The sequence below is a fragment of the Plectrocnemia conspersa genome, unplaced genomic scaffold, assembly GCF_051122295.1.
Source record: "Plectrocnemia conspersa isolate PC_06_02 unplaced genomic scaffold, ASM5112229v1 ptg000012l, whole genome shotgun sequence".
In the NCBI taxonomy this organism is placed as follows: Eukaryota; Metazoa; Arthropoda; class Insecta; order Trichoptera; family Polycentropodidae; genus Plectrocnemia; species Plectrocnemia conspersa.
The window spans coordinates 17,111,767-17,132,905 of NW_028277176.1; the positions used below are offsets into that span (position 1 = coordinate 17,111,767).

General features: G+C 30.2%; 3 protein-coding genes across 3 annotated transcripts; 2 read left to right on the top strand and 1 right to left on the bottom strand.

The window, feature by feature from the left end:
- Positions 1-1,489: 1,489 nt before the first annotated feature.
- On the top strand, positions 1,490-6,605 carry LOC148228431 (larval cuticle protein A3A-like). The gene is made up of 4 exons (XM_088200084.1): positions 1,490-1,772; positions 3,944-4,040; positions 6,025-6,225; positions 6,291-6,605. Exons 1-4 carry the CDS (start codon positions 1,674-1,676, stop codon positions 6,401-6,403), a joined length of 510 nt encoding a protein of 169 aa, XP_088056210.1. The 5' UTR covers positions 1,490-1,673; the 3' UTR covers positions 6,404-6,605.
- A 38-nt stretch (positions 6,606-6,643) lies between these two features.
- LOC148228432 (protein anon-73B1) lies at positions 6,644-10,863 on the bottom strand. The gene is made up of 3 exons (XM_088200086.1): positions 10,812-10,863; positions 10,590-10,732; positions 6,644-7,479 (listed from the first exon to the last, which is right to left on the bottom strand). Exons 2-3 carry the CDS (start codon positions 10,722-10,724, stop codon positions 7,384-7,386), a joined length of 231 nt encoding a protein of 76 aa, XP_088056212.1. The 5' UTR covers positions 10,725-10,732; positions 10,812-10,863; the 3' UTR covers positions 6,644-7,383.
- Positions 10,864-12,580: 1,717 nt separating this feature from the next.
- Positions 12,581-20,922, top strand: RanBP3 (ran-binding protein 3). The gene is made up of 6 exons (XM_088199513.1): positions 12,581-12,685; positions 18,132-18,631; positions 18,705-18,827; positions 19,416-19,559; positions 19,740-19,835; positions 19,906-20,922. Exons 1-6 carry the CDS (start codon positions 12,667-12,669, stop codon positions 20,284-20,286), a joined length of 1,263 nt encoding a protein of 420 aa, XP_088055639.1. The 5' UTR covers positions 12,581-12,666; the 3' UTR covers positions 20,287-20,922.
- The last annotated feature ends 217 nt before the right edge of the window (positions 20,923-21,139 follow it).

A 21,139-nucleotide genomic window follows, 5' to 3' on the forward strand; every position in this document is an offset into this window, starting at 1 on the left:
CTGCCAAAAAAGATTGCTGTAGCATTTCAAACACGTAGCCATTTTTTACCTAGATGTTTCCAGTAAAAGTATTATTTTATGTGATATATTCACGAGAAAATTTATTAATGAAATTTTATTCAGAGAAAAGCATGTACTTACAATAATACTAATTGTAAAAAAAAATAAAAATACTCTAATTATTATTTTATGCAATATAATGAATTAAAAACCACATCCATTATTAGTGTAAGACTGTTATCGGGTTTCGCGCTTTACCGACCGCTTATCTCTATACGTACAAAATTCTAATTTTTTTGTTAAAACAGCAATTTTCCCTTTATTTTCGCGAATACTTCGCCGAAAATCTAATTATGTGTTTCGCGCGACTCACAATAGACAAAGCTATGCGATTGTATTTTTTTTAGATTTTATTATCTGTAAAATTAACACTTGTAACCGGTACTAAGTACTTCCAACGAAGCTAATTATTAGCGTTTTTGTCGTTTAAGTAAAAAGTTACGTAACACTTAAGTACCGCATTTTGTTACTTCATTTTTCACATCCAATCCTCGATTCTCTTTAACAACAATCGTTGTGGTTTACATTAACATACATGCGTTGTTTCACACGAACAACATAACGTTTCGTGTGCGTCGTAAGTTGCATCATTAAAATGCGGTCGTAAGTCAAAAATGTCAATTTTTATATCTCATAATCTTATCATCTAGAAATAGCAAATTAAATCTAAATATTCTACATTTTGTTAATGTTCCATTGAATGAAACAAGGTTAACATTTATACGCTACGAATAGAACATGCTTCTTTTGCAAATATTATAATTGTGTGAATTTACATGGAAAATATTTAAATAAATTAGTTTTATTGTGAAACGACAAAAATCAGATTCTTATTATAAGATATGAAAGCTGATAATTCACAGTGTTTATTTCGAGGAAGACTACAAAGCACAGTTTAAGAATATTTATATTTAAAAAATCTAAGTAACTAATATGTACATACAATGAAATTTAGTAAATCTTTAATTTATTTTATTAGGACAAAATGTAAAAACAGCTTTAAAACATTAGCTTTTCAGAACTTTTAAATAAAAGTACTGATATTTTTAAAGTTAAATAAAAAATACTCATTATAAAATGATCAAATTTTAACTGAAAAATTAAATATATTTATATTATATATAATCTATGAAGATTTTTCGCTGAATTAACAAGTTGAATTATTGTTGGTGTTTGGTTGACTGTTCTTAATTTACTTATCAAAGCTGATTTTATTCTATGCTTAAACATTTTATTTTATATTCGAATAAATTGTGAATCACTACATAGAAATAAATATAGAATAAATTTAATAGTAAAAGTACTATTAATTGTATCATTCTATTTTATATACAATCTTAATGAAAATGTATTCTGCGGCAAGCCATCAAAACAAATTACCTTTTGTTGTCGACGTTTTCTGTTAGGAAAACGGAGCTAGAAGGTTTTCCACCACCCCACCATGCCTCGCAGACTCCTCTCGAGTGTGCTTTTGGAATAAGGCCATTTATAAAAGACAGACACTATGAGATTTTTACCAATCTCAAATTTGCCACACAGCATAGAGTTTCCGTACCGGTCGTGACTCATTTTGTGATTATATAATATTGTGATCCTTTTCATTTCACTCAACGATGTCTAAGAATCTGATAACAGTGCTTGTTGCGTTTGCCTTGTGCGGTGGTAGTGTGTATTCTAAACCAGGATACGCAGGATATGATGTCGATTATTATGTAAGTAAACCCATACATTATTTTAAAACATTTTTAATAATAATTTTTCCAAAATTTTATAAATAAAATACTTTAAACTTTTGATTGATTGTTAAAAATTATTAAATTATATACAAAGTACAGAATATATACAAAAGTTTTATTCAAAAAATATAATATATAATAAATAAATATGGTTTAAAACAGTAGCAATTACAACATAAAAAATCTAACCAACTTATTCATACCAATCTGATATTTAGTTAATATTTAAACTACATTGCATATTTGACTAAAGAATAAAGCTCTACTTACATCTAAACTTATTTTACTAGAAAATTATATTAAAATACCTATATTTTTTTTTGTCATTTAGTCTCATTTTACTCAAAATAAGAGTCATGTTCTTATTTTAGTTAAAATACTTTTTTATATCTGTATTTATTGAGTCAGTAATTTTGATTTTTGGAAATCGATTTAATAAATTGTCAGTAACAATTAAAATGTCTGTTTTCTACATTAAAATATTTTTATTTAATTTTACCAAATATTTGTGTTTTAAAAGAAAATAATAACATTTTATTTGCTGATACGAAATATATTTTATTTTGAATAGTGTTATGAATTAAAGTAAGCATGTAATGCTGAATCTTTACTGTCAAAGTTCTGACCATTAATTGTTCATATATTAATAATAAATATCTCACCGTTTCATTTAAAATTACTAAATATATATTCGTATTTATTTATAGATTATATTCATTGCGATTTGTTTATATATATTCCATATAATATTTCGCTGCAAAAAATATTTAGCTACAAAAAAGTTCATTACTATTTTATTTACATAGTAATTTATAGTCTTTCTTAATAAATAATAAATAAATTGAATATACTATATTAAACGTATAATTAAATAACTATTAAATTTATCAATTCTACAACCATTGCTAAGTCAAACTTTATAGATAGAAAACATATTTTTTTTTATGTATAACTTGATACATTTTAAATACCTAAAAATAACCAGTTTCTCTTAAAATACATTTATTTATTTATTGTAAATCCATTTTACAACGGGTTAAACACAATCAACAATTACTAAATAAGTGATGAAACAATAGACTGAAATCAAAGTCTGTAAGTCAGTGACATATATTTTATTAATTTATTATATTATTTTACCTTACAATCAATAGATGTTACTATGCACGACCTAAGTTGATTTTATTTTATTCATTAATCACGATATCATATGTGAGACTAGGAAAATCTAGGAATACCTAATCTGTTATGATTCATTGGAATTGGAACTATAAAATAATCAACAATTTCGATCTCATAGACACTATAAATAATGCAAGAAAACTAGGGTTCACATGGGATTCTAACCCAGTTCTTTAAATATTAGCCACCAATTGATACCACTGTTTTTATTTTATTAGTTACTGTTGAGATTAAGTGGTCGAGTTTTTTTAGCTTCAAGATTACGCTTTTTATGCTGATTCAATACGATATACTATCAAAAGTTATTTTACGTTATTTTAATGCTAATCACAATTAAAAATTTTTATTGACTTGAAAGATAAAAAATATTTTTTAAAAAAATACTAAAAATAATATCCTATTGTGTTATAGTGACTTTCTATATGAAAATCTTTGATATTATACGTTTATTATTCAGAGATATTTTTTAAGCAAAAATATGTACCATAGACTCAATTTCATATAGAATCGAACCTATAACTTATATAACCATAAAAACATAGAATGCCAACTTAAATTATTATATCTTTAAATACATATTTTATGATTTATAATATATCAAACTTTCTAGTCACATTCCCATAATACCTAACAATTACAACATTAACCTAAATATCAATAAATAATGACACAAATTAGAAAATTGCATAAATTGTTCATTAGTTAACTAACGACAGTTCACACATCTCAATTAAAAAATGTTTCTCTCGATCGCGCGATCCGCCGTAATGACTTTTTAAAAATAATTAACATTTAATTTCACTTTTCATGCGATTCCCATGTGACGAAACCTTTTGTTTTCGTTAAAAACGCAGAATCAATCAACAATGATAACCGTGGGAAAAACTCTATTCTTTAAATTCGCTCGTTCTTGAGCTTTTTCCTAGCCTCAATACAATTAATAATAATTTTGTTATTTATTACAGGACCGTCCTAGGTATGCATTCAACTATGGAGTGGCCGACCACACCACCGGAGATGTTAAATCCCAACATGAGACGAGAGACGGAGACGTAGTCAAAGGTAAATAAATATATTATAATAAAATGCTATAAATAAGTGTCGTTTTTTAATTAGTTTATCAAGTGCTGGAAGAAAAAATACAACAAGACTAATCAATTATATATTCTCAATTTAAATACATCACTACTTTCCATCCTGTTACCAATTATTGAATTACATTATTATAAAAATACTTAAAATTGATCTAGAGGCAAAAAACTAAGACATCATATATGTTATGCAGATTAGTACAAGTTTTGTATTTGAAAACTGCTTTAAAAAGGAATACAAATTCAGAGAATATAACTTCCATCTTATAAAATAAAAAGTATTCGAAATCATAATTCATAAGTATGATTCAAACCATATGAAAAGATGCTTGATCAAAGGATGATTGAACAACAGTATCATTTTCGTGTATCTAGATCAGTAGCAACGAATCTGCTATGTTACAAACATCTACACTGATTTTAAAAATGCCTTTGATAGTTTGTCTTACCTTAATCATAAAATAAAATGTAGGTTTGTAAGTAGGTTTCTTTTTAGTCATACTATGGACTACACAAGTCATGTAGAATACCTTGCCACATCAGGAATTCTGCAAAGTTTCTATCTCGATCCATTAATGTTTATTATTTATATTACTAAAATAATTCATAATTCTAAATTTACTTTTAGCTGATGACCTTAGAGTATTCTTTTAAACAGATTCCATCAAGAATAGTAGAAACCTTCAATTTAATTTTAAAAATCTATGTGCGTGGTTATTCACATACATATATGTAGATTATCATTTAGCATTAAAAATATCATTCCATAATTTATTCTATAGCAAGAAATGGATAACAACGTGCTTCATCTCACAGGAGTAGTAACCGATTTGAGTGTCCTATTTTAAGAGGACCACAACATATAGAAAACATTTGCAATAAAGTCTCTAAGATATTGGAATCAATTGAAGAGCCCGAGGTCACTGTGTGTCTTGTATAATCACCTAATGCGTATGCTTCTCTCCTAGTTACCAAATAATGCAATCGACTCACTTTTAATAGTAAAAGTACAAAAAATATTTCTAAGATACTCATGTACATAAGAGAATATGAATATTATTCATTTATATTACCTACAAAATTCCTACAGTGTACTGGGATATGATTCTCTTGAGTCGCATCAACAAGTATACTTTGGAAAGCACTTCTTCAAATTACTGGTATGGAATATACACAATCCGGAGATTCTGGAAGAACTTCATTTCGGTGTGCCACATAATTACCAACGTTTGCATTCTCGAGTATTGCTTGAAGTACCACATGTAAGAACAAGAGTATTGGGCAACTCTCCAATAAGCACAGCTTTCTGACTTTTTACCCATCTGTCGGATAGTACTGATTTGTTATCATAATAAAAAAGTTTATATATGTTTTTCTGTGCAATGCATTGGCATAAAACAGTTACACCCTGCAAATGTATTTAATTTAATCTCTCCAATCGTTGGTAATAAACATCAGAAGTGATGGATATGTTATTTGGCAGCAATATAAAATTAATAATCCCTTCAAAATACCACTACACACATATCGTGTTTAAATTGCAATCTACCTCATAATTGTCTTTTTGCTGTATTTCCTTTGCCTATCCATTATCATTATCGTTTATCTGTGCCATAAATTATCCACGATTTCTTTGTGCTGTATTAAATTCACCGACGTTAGTTGATGCGGCACCCACCGGTTCAATTTAGAGACTCGATACACTGTTTTGATCCAAGACTTTCTGCTATCGCATCAATAAAGATGGTTCCACAAAATCTCGTAGAGCTTTGTCTATTGTTTCAGGTCTTCCTTGATCCAGTTCAACAACTAAAATCTGAAATTTTCCCAAAATAGTCGAATATCAATTTGATTCAGTTCCATCTTGATATGTTCCCACCAATTTAAGCACGTAGAAAATTAAAACAATAATCTAAAAACAGCACTATATTAAATGTTTGTATTGAATATTTTAGGACAGTATTCTCTAGTAGAACCTGATGGATCCATTCGAACTGTAGACTATACAGCCGATCCGATTCACGGTTTTAATGCTGTGGTTTCAAAGACTGGACCTCACATTCATCATACTCCGATTCCGAAACCAATCGTGCAACAAATTGTGAAGCCTGCGCCGATCAAAGAATATGTGTTTGTTAATCCAGCTCCAGCGCCAGGTAAATTCATACATAATATTTAATATCTATTACTGTAAAACAATAATTTAAATTTAATTTTTCAGTACATCATAAACCTCAACACTACAGCTCACCTCTTCAATATTCGGATTACGATATCGGATATGATTTAGGAGAATACTATAACCATAACAATAATGCATATTCACTATATTAGATCATAATTTATTAATAAATATAATAGTATTTAAATAGAATCCATAACCAGACGATCCAAATATTATAATTACAGATCTCATATCGGACAAAGTTTTGTAAAACAATTTATTTTTTTAAATTCATAATGTAGACATCCCACCAGAGTTTAATTATATACATATATAAATAAAAATTAATATAAATGTGTAAATATGTTTTAAATTTTGGTTAATATGTTAAGCGAAATAAAAAAATTGTAAATGTATATTTTTTTATGAAATAAAAAATTATGAAATACATACATGTAAGAATATCACTTTAAAAGTATCACAAATTAATATTTTAATACATTGAGAAACGTCTATAAATTATTTTACTATATAAACCTAAGATTCGCAATAAAATCATATTTATAAAATATTTAAAGTAGAATGTAAAAATGTATAAAAATAATAATAATCATTAACACAAATTATTATTTAACATCTACTTGTCGAATAAAAACATTAACTTTCAATAATCGATATATATTAATTACATCTAAAAACAAAATTTAGATCCTAATAAAATAAAATTAATATAAATATATATTAATAGAAAAATAAATAATAAATTTTTAATCAAAATCTAAGAATTTTTTGTAACTTTATATTGGTACTACTTAAGAATTCGAAAAGAATACTTAAACGAACTGGAGTATTAAAATATTTTTAAAATATGATGGTACCCTATTTATATTATACATAAGTAAAGAAAAAAAATTAGTTATGTTCTGTTTGCTCCAGTTCATTCTGAGCCCTGTATAAATAAATTACAATATAAAATAAAAAGCATATAGCTCAATATTGACTGCATATAAATTTCAACTCTTATTGTCTTGTTTGGAAATCGGAATATTAAAAAATCTATAGTTAAGATTTCATATACGATTTGGTCCAGATGTGAGCTCTAAATGCAAAAAAATGTAAATGTCATGGAGATGAATCAAAACCGTTTCAGCTAGCGTCTCTTCTTCTTGTCTTGCTTGCGCGGTCGGTGATGAGGTCGACGCCCTGGAGATGACTGCTCTGAGCTGCACTCATCACTATCAGCACTCTAAAATAATTAAAAATAAAACAAGTTCATAAATTTCTTTTAATGCATCTTTTAACCCTTTGATTGCTGAAATCTGATATAACGACTTTTGATAATTTGACGAAAATTGCTGGTTTCCTTGTGATTTTTTTTTGACATTAACTACTCATTATCACTAACAATAAAAACAATCTTTTGAATAAGAAGACGCGCGCCAGAGACAAAATGTTCAACCCTGCATCTATTAGCATTATTATTTAAACTTGGTTTAATCGCCAAAGTGGCTGTTTTTCTCTTAAGGCGTCCAAACATTTTGGAGGTGTGTTCAAGAAGCGATGCAATTTGTTCGTAATTATATTCATCTGTGATTCGTCAAAGCTGTCTCGAACAATAAATATAAAATATGTGACACTTGGTCAAACTCTAGACATAAAGGCAGAGCCACAGATCGGCAGAGGCAGATCGAAAATCCTAGCTTCTTCTACTAAATACAACTCGACACACCAGCGAAGATTCTCTGGCTTCCAAGAGCCATATTCTGATATGATACTATTACTACTTCAGCCTCAAAACACGAAAGTATTATTTATTGCTTACCAGACAAAACTCATATGCAACATTTGATTTACCTAATCTTTAAAGTCAAAAAGTGCGTTGAAAGTAATAAACTTGGTGGAGATCTCTCGCGGTTCAATCAGTTTGGTGAAGATTAGTTCCTCCAAAGTCGAGGAGGATATGATCGCCTCAAGTGACCAGGAGATATTGTTAACTTTTCTTATCCCTACTAAATTTTATGTCTATCAATAAATCGAAAGTAATTTCGAATGGTTTATATTGTAAACCAAGATTATTGCGATACTATCTCGTGTCCTTTCTCAGCACTTGTATATACAATTATGTATGAGATATTCTCTGTATTTTATAACAATCGGACAGTCATTGACTTATGCCGAGCGTTCAAAAAAGATTAATTTTAAAATTGTCTTATCGACCTTTCACAAGCGTTTGATAGTTGTTTATAAATCTATTGCTTCCATTCGTCTTACTGGTATTGTGTTTTTTATTTAACTCTATTACTCAATTAAGTATTCATTTGACAGAGATACTGAGTAAGATTCAATCAACTCATTAACATCTTCGTTGTTGATGTCCAAGTTTAATTCATTCATTAGGCTGATTATTTCATCTGTGATAGTTTGCGGAGTTTCTTCAGAATTTATAAAATCACTCATCATTTGTGAGCATATTTGTTTCCAGGATCCCTTCATTGCACTCTTTTATTTCAGTCCACGAGTCTCCAATATTGTTTATTGCATTCTATATATTATAGTTCTTCCAAAAATTTCTTATAGTAGGCCTATCTTTCCTGTCAGTTACATTAATGGCCTGATTCATTATTTTCCTCATATAATATCGTTTAAACGTAGCTATCACTGTTTGGTCCGCGGGCTGTATGAGACAGGTAGTATTGGGAGGAAGAAACACAACATTGATTTCTGGGTATAAATTCTGCAAAGATTTTGGGTGTCCTGGAGCATTGTCTAAGATTAATAATGCTTTAAATTATAATTTTTTATCTTTAAAACATTTCTCAACTGCTGGCACGAAATGAAAAGTGAATCAATCTTTATTTCGCAGTAACCCAGACATTTTTATTTGTCTTCCAAATGACTGGAAGCAATTCTTTATTTTTCTCTTTCAATGCTCCGGGATTTTCTGCTTGATAAACTATAACATTGGCTTCAATTTTAAATCACCTGCTAAGTTTCCAACCAGAAGCAATGTCAATCGGTTTTTAGAAGGTTTATGTCCAAGGGCAATTGATTCTTTCTTCGATAAGAATGTACGATTAGGCATTTTTTCCAAAATAAACCTGTCTCGTCTACATTGTATATTTGGCTAGGAGAATATTCTTAATCTACCATAATTTTGTACAATTAGGAAATAAATTCTTTTACAGCATCTTTATCTGCATCAGACGGTTCTCTAGTAAATTTAATATTATGTAAAGAACACCTAATTTTAAATTTATCTAACCACCCATTACTTGCTTGAAACACTGTGTTAGAATCTTTTTTAATCTAGTCTTTCAATCTTCATGCAAACTAAGAGCCTTAGCTTGAATAATTGAAAAACTCAGAGGGACAGCATTTCGATATTGATCAGTAATCCATGATGACAAAGATCTTTCCATTTCATCCATCACCATGCCGTGTCTTTTGGAAACAATCTTTGAAGATATATTTCTACAATTTTAAACGTATTCCTTAACTTTATTCTTGTTTTTCAAAATTGAACATATCGTTGACCTATTTATGTCGTGTGTACGGCCGATTGAAGCAAAAGATTCACCACTTTCAGAACGTCTAATTATTTCTATCTTTGTCTCGATTGTGTGTAGTTTATGAATTCTTAATTTCTTTTGGTTCGAATCAACACTGTAATTTCTCCAATTGTCACTCATGTTTATAAATTTATAGGGCGAAATATTTAAACATAAGCAAATAAATTGGCAAAACACACAACAGATCGAAACGCGCCCTAACACTAAACCTGTTTAATAGTTAGTAAATATTTGACATTCGGCCTCCGCCACCGCGGATCGAAACCCTAGTGTGTCACAACAATTTAGAGAAGTCCGCTAATCTAGGCGGCATTGTGTAAGTGAGCGCGAGCTACCGCTCTCTGCGGGAGTGACTGCGTGAAAGCGAACAATTTTTGCATTATCGACAAAATTCTACAAAAAAATTGAATTTTTAAAAATGTAAGAAATAGCAAATTGTGCAAATACATCTTATAACAAGAACAAATTTAATGGAAAATTCTACTGATGGGACTTTATGGGAAATACTAGAAAAATGTGGATTTTGTAGAGACCATGTTCCTCGAGTTATTGATTGATTTATTTTGCATTTGAGGATCTATAGGATTTTGACTCTCACATTATATTGAAAATATGTTATTTTATATCAATAAAATAATATAGTTTTATACGTAAATATCTATATTATTATATACAAATATTACATTTACAAGTTTACAGCTGTTTGCGGAATTTCGAGTGTGCTAATTAGTTAGCATTGAGGCAATTGATACATAAAAATGCTTAAGTTTACATTATATTATCATACCTTAGTAGAGTTATGGTCTGTAGCATGATCAGGCAGCGTGACACAGGCAGCGAGACATATCATTTGAAACAAAGCTCCAGCGTACAAACCATATCGAATCACAGTGCCGACAACTTCGTCGCTCAACATCAACATGGCGAAAGCTGTGAACGATTAGAATAAATCGATAAAACATAACATTTCGTTGAATATATGCATTATTAAGTTATGAAATCATTTTACCTATAGTTTGACGTTTCACGGAGCAAGCAAACAGTGGTGACAACTTGGCAACTTGATAATTTATTGTGTTGCTACACCTGATGTTAATATCTTTATTGTGCATTCTTGCATTTTAACTACTTAGCGACATTATATAAATATGTACTTACACAAAAGTAATATAACTCTTTTAATTTAATATAAGAGCATACTGTTCAATATTACCCCAATATTAGTAATTACTTCAAATGTAATGGTAGTGATAGCAAATAATATACCGGTAAACAGTTAATATATTTTTTTGATGTCAAACACGAGAGTCGTGTAATAAAGTATTTAAGCCCGATAATATAGACCAGGGGTCGACAACAGTGTACCCGCGAAGCAATTTGTAAATGCTTGCCGTTCAAATATCTAAATTCTAAATTTTAGATAATTTAACAACAAATACTTGTAATTTTAATGAATAATTTTAGTAAAAAAAGATTTACCTCTAACATTAAAACGCGATTTAGAAACACACTGGATCACAGGAATAATAGCTGTCACGACAATTCATCGAATTTTTAGAAAATTTTATTCAGGTATGACGTTTGTAACTACAGGCGATGCAGAACAATTGCTATAAATTATTTTCATTGTTTTGTTTAATTTCTGAAACGTTATTTTTAAAAAAAATCAAATCAAAAGCGATTGCAAAATTAAGCTAGTCAGTGGTCGTTTTTAATATTTCGACTTCATTAAAATTCAAATACCACCACCTGCCTCCCCTTCCAATGACGTTCCTGTTCAGCATCCGTGTCAAAAAAAAAGAAAATCCTCTTGTCACCGTCATAGTGGAAACGCTCGGTTATCTAACATTCATAATAAGACTTTTATAGCAATATTTTGATTAAAAATACGCAAGAACTGAATGAAGCCTAGCTTAACCAATTGTTGACCAATAGGAGAACGCAAAAAGCGATTATCCCTTCTTAGAAGCCAAAAGTCCACGTCTAAATCAATAAAATCGTGTCAGTGTCGTTGCAGTGGGAACTCAATAAAACTTACATACAAGTACACGTGTTTTGGATTCACACCTCAGAACTAACCAGTCCGAGTATCTCGATACACAACAGTTATGTATTTAATGGGATATAAAAGGCACGATTCATTTTTAGTTATTAGATTATAGGCAGACAATTACGACAAACGCATAATATGAGCAGCTAATTCGTTTTAAAGCGACTCAAACCATAAAAAGTCATTTTCTTATTAATTACAGAAAGATAATTTTACACCAAGACAGCGTTCTCCCTCATGTATCCAAGAAGACTGCAAACGGCTATCATCTATTTTTTTAACAGTTTTTAGTATAAAAAATATGTTACAAAAACGGATGTAAAAAACGACATTAAATAATTTATTACTTCTAAAAATACATTATTTTTCGAATCAGATACAAAAATATAATTAAAATGTGAAGAAAAATTGTAGAAGAAGGTGGAGAATATATAATTAAGTAAAAGTATCACACTTTTTAATTTATTTAATCTGCACCTTAAAAAATGTATTTGTGATGATTTTTTTATTTAGTGGGAGAAGTTTTTAAAAATTATTTGATAAATATTACTAATATTATTTTTATTTCAAAAATAATAAAAAAATATAAATATTTTTTGTTTTAATAATTTTATAAAAATAAGCTCGTATTAAAAATCGAATAGTTAATTTATAAATAAGATGAATTAAGTTAGTTATTTTTAAATTTTAAAAACATTGATTTAGACCGTGTATCATGGCCGTGATTCGCATAGTTTCGTTCAAAAGGGCCGAGAAGGGTCGCCGGATTCGTGTCTGTCGCTAGCCAATATCGTTATAACCGCCAAATCTCACAATGGACGACTCCAACAAAGGTAATCTCAACCGCATCTATATTTACGTACGACGTTGCGTTATATTTTCATTTTGTACCATAACCTAACTTACATTGCGTCCTTCTAGACGTTTTTATTTACACCGCGATAAAATGGAGCGTTTCATATTTACAATTTGTCACATGTATTGTTGATTTTGCACTAGAATCGCACAACGACCTTTTTGCCAACTAAAAACGCAACTAACCTATCATGTTTGATGGAAGTCGAATATGCGTTAGTTTCGTTACAATTTTCACTTAAACAACTGAAATAATATTCTATTTCAGCTTAAACACTATAATATATAAGCTATTAAACATGAAAATATATCATTTACAGCTTGCACATAGAAAAAAATATGATCATAGTTCAATTATTGTGACATTTTTATCAACATAACAATTTATGCATTGTGCATATGTTAATTTATTCACATTATTAGTACATTAAAAGTTACACTTATTTTTCACACTCCGTATATTATTAATTAATTTCGATGCTTTTTCTATCAAAATAATCTTATATTCTGTTCAAATGTCCAATGCTACATTATGATGTTATTTTTTTCGATCTCATAAAAACTACACAAGTTTTCAAGTAAATTATAAAAATAACAAACGTTCACCAAAGTTTGTAAATATTCCTGGACACTGTTTCGAAAAAGGATTAGCTAAAGAAAATCATTCAAATTAGAACAATATAAAAATTGCTGACTTGAATCAATAAATTATGCCAACTTATCTACAATGCCGATCGAGCATAATAACGAACCTATATAAAGGCCATAAAATAATGTTAACAATAAGCGGCTGATCGTAATGATAAGCTTATTTAACACTAGATTTACGGCTTTCTGATTTGTATTCTAATTTGATTTGTATCAAACAGTATTTTTTTTTAAACTTCTTATTTTTGAAAATCTGCTCACTATATACCTATTTTTAATGTCACTCGTCAAATTGACGGGCTTATGCCCGTAAACTTTGTATTAAGGTAAATATTTTTGCCATTTATATAATTCTCCAAATGAAATAAATAATAATAATCATGAAATGCATAAAAGTCATAAAAAGCGTGACAAATCATCCATCAACAATTATAGACTAGCTAGTGTTGCTGCTGCTGCTAAATTATTTGAAATTATTATCCATAGTTACGTATTCAATCACTTTCGCAAGATTTGTTGGACCAACAGTATAGTTTTCGTCCGTCCTGTTCTACAGTCTCTAACCTCATGTCTACAAAACAGTAACAAAATCACTTGCAAATAGACATCATTTACACTACTGGTCAAAACTTTAATACCAAAACCTGTAACGATTACGTTTTATACATTACAAAGGCGCAAGTGGCTTTTGGCTACCCTGACGTTGTTAAAAATAAACATTACTTTTAGCCATTTTTATCCCTTTGACCATGGATGATACCTATAGAAATCATCAAGAAAATCGTCAGTATGTATTGCGCACCTGAAGGTGTCATGAACCTTTGAGTGATATTTTAGGGTTTGAGAACCCTAGGGGGCGTGAAGACTTCATAGCCAGTGAGACTCCGGGTGGAATCTAGTTAGTTTTTTTTTTACATATTGTGACACGATAAATGACGAGATGTTTTCTTGCTTGCTGACCACTCGCAATTATGCAGCGATCATCCAGTCAATCGCTGCAGTCGCTTCTTAGAACAGCGAAATAGGTATACGACTTTAGAAAGCGACGTACGCTTGATGGGCATTGTCCAAGGTCGTATTGCATTGCAACGGGAATATTGTGGATCCGGTGATTATATTCGTGTCGGTTTCGCCACAAACAAATATTCTCTCAACTACAGAATATTTACTGTAAGAACAAAACTCGTGCTATTTATGGGATTGTAACGAGGGCTGTGTGGTTCAAAATCGTTTACGCTATTGTTTCCCTGTTGATGAATGATCATTTTGATCACAGTAAATTAACGCAAGTTTTGACGCAAAGACCCTTTCAAACGTGGTCATCTGTGGGTAGCCGCTACAATATGTTTTTTTTTTATATATAATTTAAGGTTGAAAAACACTAATTTATTGTAATAAAATTTAAATAACATAGCATAAATAGGTGTTTCCACACATATTAGCAAATTTCGAAATGCCGTGCAAAAATATCAGACACAGTGAAAGACTTAAAACAGCGATAATAATTTTAAAGGTTCCTCCATAGATAACTATATACCTAAATATTCTTGTACTATTATTTCGTAGCGTAACAGATTATGTAAATGCCCCATATGTGGCTCTTGAGATTATAGTTGCATAGTGACCTGAGTCCCATATGTGGTTCTTGACATTATGGTGGCGTAGCGACTGAGCCTCCTATGTGGCTCATAGCATTAGAATGGCTAAGCAGAGGGTCGTAAAAAAGACAAGCGTGACTAATCTGGTCCAGCTGTTAAATATACAATGGCGGGAGTTTTACAACTCTTTCATTTTTTTCAATGCACACTCTTTTACGTGCACTCGAAACTTTACAAATTACAATCTGGAGAATTTTTGATCCTTTTTTTTTATTTAATTTCGTCTTATTGAACTTATTACTATTAGAGTGTATACACGAGTTGGTTTTGCGGACGTTAAAAATAAAAATCTCTTGCTTCAATGGGGCGGAAAAATAATTTGACAGCTGAAAAAAGAGCTGCAATTGTCAACAGAACTTGGCTATATATTGCACAAAATTATTAAAATATTTAAAGATACAGGACTAAATTGTGATAAACCTCGATCTGGAAGTCTTAGAATTACATCAAAACAACAGGTTCAGCATATAGCAATTTCAAGTAAAATAAATAGAAGCCTTACGAAAATAGAAATTTGTTTCCAAGTTAAAAAAAGTATTGTTGAAAAAATATCAGTGTTAACCGTTCAACGTCAAGGGTAGCGTAACTTGGAGGACGCGTTGTTGCCAATAAGCTTTTTTTACGACGAGAAAATGAAAAGAAGAGGTACGACTCGGCTAAAGGGCATCAAAATTTTATGGTCTGACGAATCAAAATTTGAAATGTTTGGATCAAATCAGAGTATTTGTTAGACGACAGCGAAAAAATGAGTCCTTATTAATTGTGTCAGCTATAAAGCAAAGTGGCAGTTGAATTATGGTGTAGGGTTGTTTCAACAGCGGGAGTTGAAAACCTCGTAAAAATAGATGAAATTTAAAAAAAAATTAAAGCAACTAGAAAAGCAAGTGCTATCTATGGGCACACATTTAAACAGGCCAAGTCTTATTTTCTAACAGGACAACAATCCCAAACATTTTTAAATTATGCAGGAGGTTTCCACAAATAAAAGAAGAAGAAGGAATATAAAAAAATATGATTCCATTGCCAGATTCAAATTAATTGCCCTTTTACAAAATTTATAAAATTCGCCACTCACTAAATACTCAAAAAGCCTTATGGGAACGACTACAGAGTGGGTGTCAGAATGCCAAGAATGGTTAAAGCCGTGCTATCCAATAAAAGTAGATTTTATGATGAAAAGAATTTAATGATTTTTTATTTTAAAAATACTATTTAAAGTTATAATTTCAAGTTTAATGACAAATATGTATTTGCTATTTCATTTATTGTTGTTTTTTATAATTATAACTGAGTTATTTGAGCGATTATAGACATTTAAACCTATATGGCGGATATTGAAAGATTATTTAATCTTTGGAAAGTTCTCGCTATTTATTAATGACATAAATATCGCAGTCGCAAACTTTAGTTTTCCTTTGCACTCTTTCTTTCTATAGTGTGATTTTGCTTCTCTGTAGAGATGGGCTTCCATCAATCATATGCCCTTTAGTAAATAGTGTCTGAAAATGCCATGTTATGTAATTTTCCTGATATTATTCACCATCTGTATATTCCTATGCTCTCGGAGGGAACGTTCTCACTAGAGAAACTTCCACTAAAGATCTCGGATCCCTTTTCAGAGCAAGTGGAGGTTCTCTACAAATAAGTAACGTCTCGATAATCTTCTAAGATACTCAGCTTTGTTATAAAGAACGTGTTTCACTTCATGATCCATCATTTATTTGTGCTTTCTATGTTACTTTTATCCGTTAAGATATTTGGTTATTATCCGTTCTTGTATCCCAGTAAGTGTTGGAATACAATTCATTGAGTTCTCATAGAAAACTGTATGTTGCTAAGCATTTCTTCAAACTACTAAAGAGTGTTGTTGACAAACCAACTATTCTCTAGGAATTTTAGTTTTAGATTGCAACGATTTTCAGCAAGTTTATATTCCAATTTCAATTTTCTAAAATGACGTTGGCACATTTTTTCTGTTATCGCTGCTTTGTAAGCTTCGTTAATGCCTACTCTAGACTTTGCTAGCATTCATACCAGTTAAAAAATCCTCTGGTAGATTTGCACTTTAACAATAAAATAAAATTTATTGCTTCAAAAATAAGGTTCGTATTTTACGGGTCAGAATTTTAATACAATTGTGGTCAGAATTTCAATACAATTGTGGTCAGAATTTATATTACATCGGTCAGAAGATTTTATAATTTATTACCCATTTATATTTATAAATGTTATAATATTTTTTTAATTAACATGATCGTTCTATATTTTTATTCTAACCATTTGATATTTGTTCTGACCCTAAATAATATAATTATGATCATTCACTAATTTAATTCTGACTGTATCCTATTTTTATTCTGACACTGTAAAATATAATTATGACCGGGTAATAATTAATAAAATGATGATCAAGATTTGATTTTTATTCTCACTCAAAATTGATTTAAATTCGATATTTGTTGCCGAAAAATAAAGCTAAACTAATAGTATTATATACTAGCATAAACTGATCTCAAGCGACATTCATAATCCCCCTATTATTTATTGTGTACACAAATTACTAATAATAAAGTGTAATATTTGTTGTAACAGCAACATAGTAATATCTAAACATGCACTAATTGCACACAGGCTTATTGGAAACATTATTTCACTGTAACAAGTCGCGACTGCTATCAAAATTATTTATGTATAAAATATTAAACAGGCCAGTTTAGACATATGGGTCAGAAATTTAGATTGCGGTAATCTACAGAAGCTTTACAGTCCTTTACAATGAGAAAGTCTTCATTTCGTCACTTCTGTGAGCAGGTATATTACTAGAATTAACACCACCAGACTATTTAGCTATCTGCATCACAAAAGATTTGACTTGTTAGTTAGATAATGGCAAGGAATATAGGGTTAACAAATAAAGGTTGAATTAGAATTGTTGTCCAATGAAGTTGTTATATCAGTGTTAAATTTTAAAACCCCTAACTTGTTAACACATAAAAAATCAATCGGTACTTAATTGTTTTCAAATGCTTCTATTTTTGATAATTTTTCTCATATTATAATCACTCATCTCTACTGAAAATAATATGTAATCCTATATTAATGATATTATTTTTTCCAGACAATTTGTCGCAAGGAGGAGGAATGAGCAGGCCTCGAAACAATTTTCTCGCACAACCTAAACTACTGAAGGCATCCATGCTAAACAATCCGTTCAGGAAGACCGAAAGTGACACTGCAGATAACTTTGAATCAAACAATTTGTTCGCTTCAATCATATCCGGCCACTCCGATAACACAACCGATGATAAGAATTCAAAAGATGAAAACTCGAAAAACAACGACGACATAGTTCCTAAATTCGTACCACTACACTCGGCCAGAGGAGGCATAAGCTTCGCCGGCGGAAACAACAAAGTCTTACCACACAACGCATTCTCGAAAGCCACGAATTTTATCTTCGGTCAGAACTTAAAAGAGCGCATAATCAACTCGCCGGATAACGCAGGAGGATCTTCCAACGAGAATAGTTCTTCGGAATCTACGTCCACAAATGGAACATCAGCGTCACTGTTCTCTGCTGTAATACAAGCTTCTGCGGATAGTCAGACAGCGCCAAAGGTGTTATTTTGACTTTCTATTTTTGTCTGTCTGTTTTTTGAACTGTTTTTGAAGTGTTTAATTTGTGTTTCAGACTGACACAAATACGTTAGAGGAATCGGCACAAACGTGGGAACGGATACGAGAGTCGTCTCAGTTGAATTTACCTCCACAGCAAGTAGTCACTGGTGAAGAAGATGAAAGGAATCAATTACAGGTGTTTTTTCTATATATATATATTTTTATTTAACACTGCAATTAAAACAGATTAGCTCGAGTTCTTTTTATATTTACATTCGTGCAAATGTCAGTAGGCGGTTCTTTAGAAAGAGTGTACAACGAAAAATACATTTTAATTATTTCTTCTTTGAAAATGAGTTGCTTTGTGTAGTTCTTAAAGAGTAATAATGTATGTAACATTTGTTTTAGGTAGGGGGGTGGGTCCCAGATTGTAACTAAGCAAAATTTTTTAATTGGTTTTAATTTGAATTTTATACTTTCGCCACTAAATTTGAAGGCAATAAAAAATAATTCAATAATTACTGTATTAGGCCATGCAGAAGAAATTGTGATTGCTAAAAAATAAATAAATGAAAAAACAATTAGGATACAGCCTCTTAAATTTTATTAAAAGTCCTGATTTGCGATTTAATATTTGTTTTTTTTTATTTTTTTTAAATCGTAAGAGAGTGAGTAAATAATTATCTGTAATGCAGTTGTATTTACGTTTCTGTTAACACCACTTGTTTTTGCGTACATATTTTTAACATATCTTGATATCTGTTATTATGTATTTTTATTTTAGATGAACTGTCGGTTGTTCACATTCGAATCTGGTAATTGGAAAGAACGTGGAAGAGGACAGTTAAGATTAAACGACGGCGACGGTGGTTCATCTCGTGTAGTATGTCGAGCTGCTGGATCATTACGTATAATGTTGAATACAAAGGTGAATATATTTTTTATTGATATAAAAGATCTTAAGGAAATGTATGTATTCTGGCTATTAACATAATTAGGAAGGCCATTAGATGGAGAATAGGACCTGAAGGCATTTTTAGCTATAAGTTGAATGTTTTTGCCATTTACAATACACAATGAAATATAACATTCATATATTTATTGTTAGATTTGGGGAGAGATGGTTGTGGAACGACCCGGACAAAAATCTCTAAGAATAACTGCAACAGATCCGCAACAACAACTTAAGCTTTTCCTCATAATGGTAAGTATATTATTATTGTGATATATACATGTTTAATGTTTATACTAATTTTATTTTTATTTTTTGCTAGGCGAGTCCGGATGAAATTACTTTACTTCACAAAGCAATCAGTCGGAGGGTTGTAGAGGCGCAAAAAATGGAAAAATCTGATAGAAGTAAAGCTGATAATTCAGCTTCCAGTGAGAATGACACGTCAATGGACAATTTGAACAATTCATTTTCGATTGAGAAGAAAAGTAATAACGGTTATGACGGAAATCGGAGTAACACATCAGAGAGTGAAGAATCTTCCAGTCGATCGGCGGAAACGCCGAAAGTCGTCGTCTCGAGCGAAGAAGACGGCTCTACCTCCATTCGTGACAGCTTAAAACGAGCCAAATCTAGCGACGAGAGTAGCACGCCCAAAAAGATATGCATGGAGCTTCCGCCCGTCGATGATGACACTTTATGAGAATGTTGAGTTTTTGTTTCATTCCGTTACCGCAATATTATAATTCCTCACTTTCTATCGATTAAGCGTTTATCAATAAACTATTGAAAAGAACTTTTATCTTAGCAATTTCGTACATTGCTAACGTTCAAAATGTAAATTTTAATTATAAATTATATGTGGCTAACACTTAAAACTACGAAATAAATTTTGATTACATTTGAGAGATTGTTTACTTTGTGTGATATATGTATTTAATAATAACAGTCATGGACAATGCATGAGGACAATTTCATTATTTTTTTGATCAAGCGTAATAAAAAAAATGTTAAAAATTTGACATGTATATCACATAATTACAGTTGAAAAAATGTTTTATTTTTTTCATTTCATTCAATCGATCCTCAAATGCACATTCCATACACTCTGCTTTGATTTATTGTAAAATATCATTTATTGAATTTTATGATGTACTATAATAAAATTTATTTTACTATATAAACAGAAACCCCATTGCAAAATTGTCTCATTCTAGAGAAATGTTTACTTCTAGATAGTAAGTATGTGTATTTATTTTGAAATAAATTCTTGAACATGAAGAGTTTGTGATGTAAATTTGTAAGACTAATTTACGATTAATAAATATAGATATTGAAATGAGATGTTTCTATATATCATATTAACCTGCTTTTTAATAAAAATATGTTACTAACTGATAATTTAAAATATACATGTAAAATTACACCTAATATTGTTGCATTCATTTAATTCAGAACTCGAATATATTTAAATGTACTTGCATTGTGATGTACAGTAAGACCCCGCTTAGCGCTGTTTCGGTTTAACGCTGTGTTATTTGAATATGGTATTACCC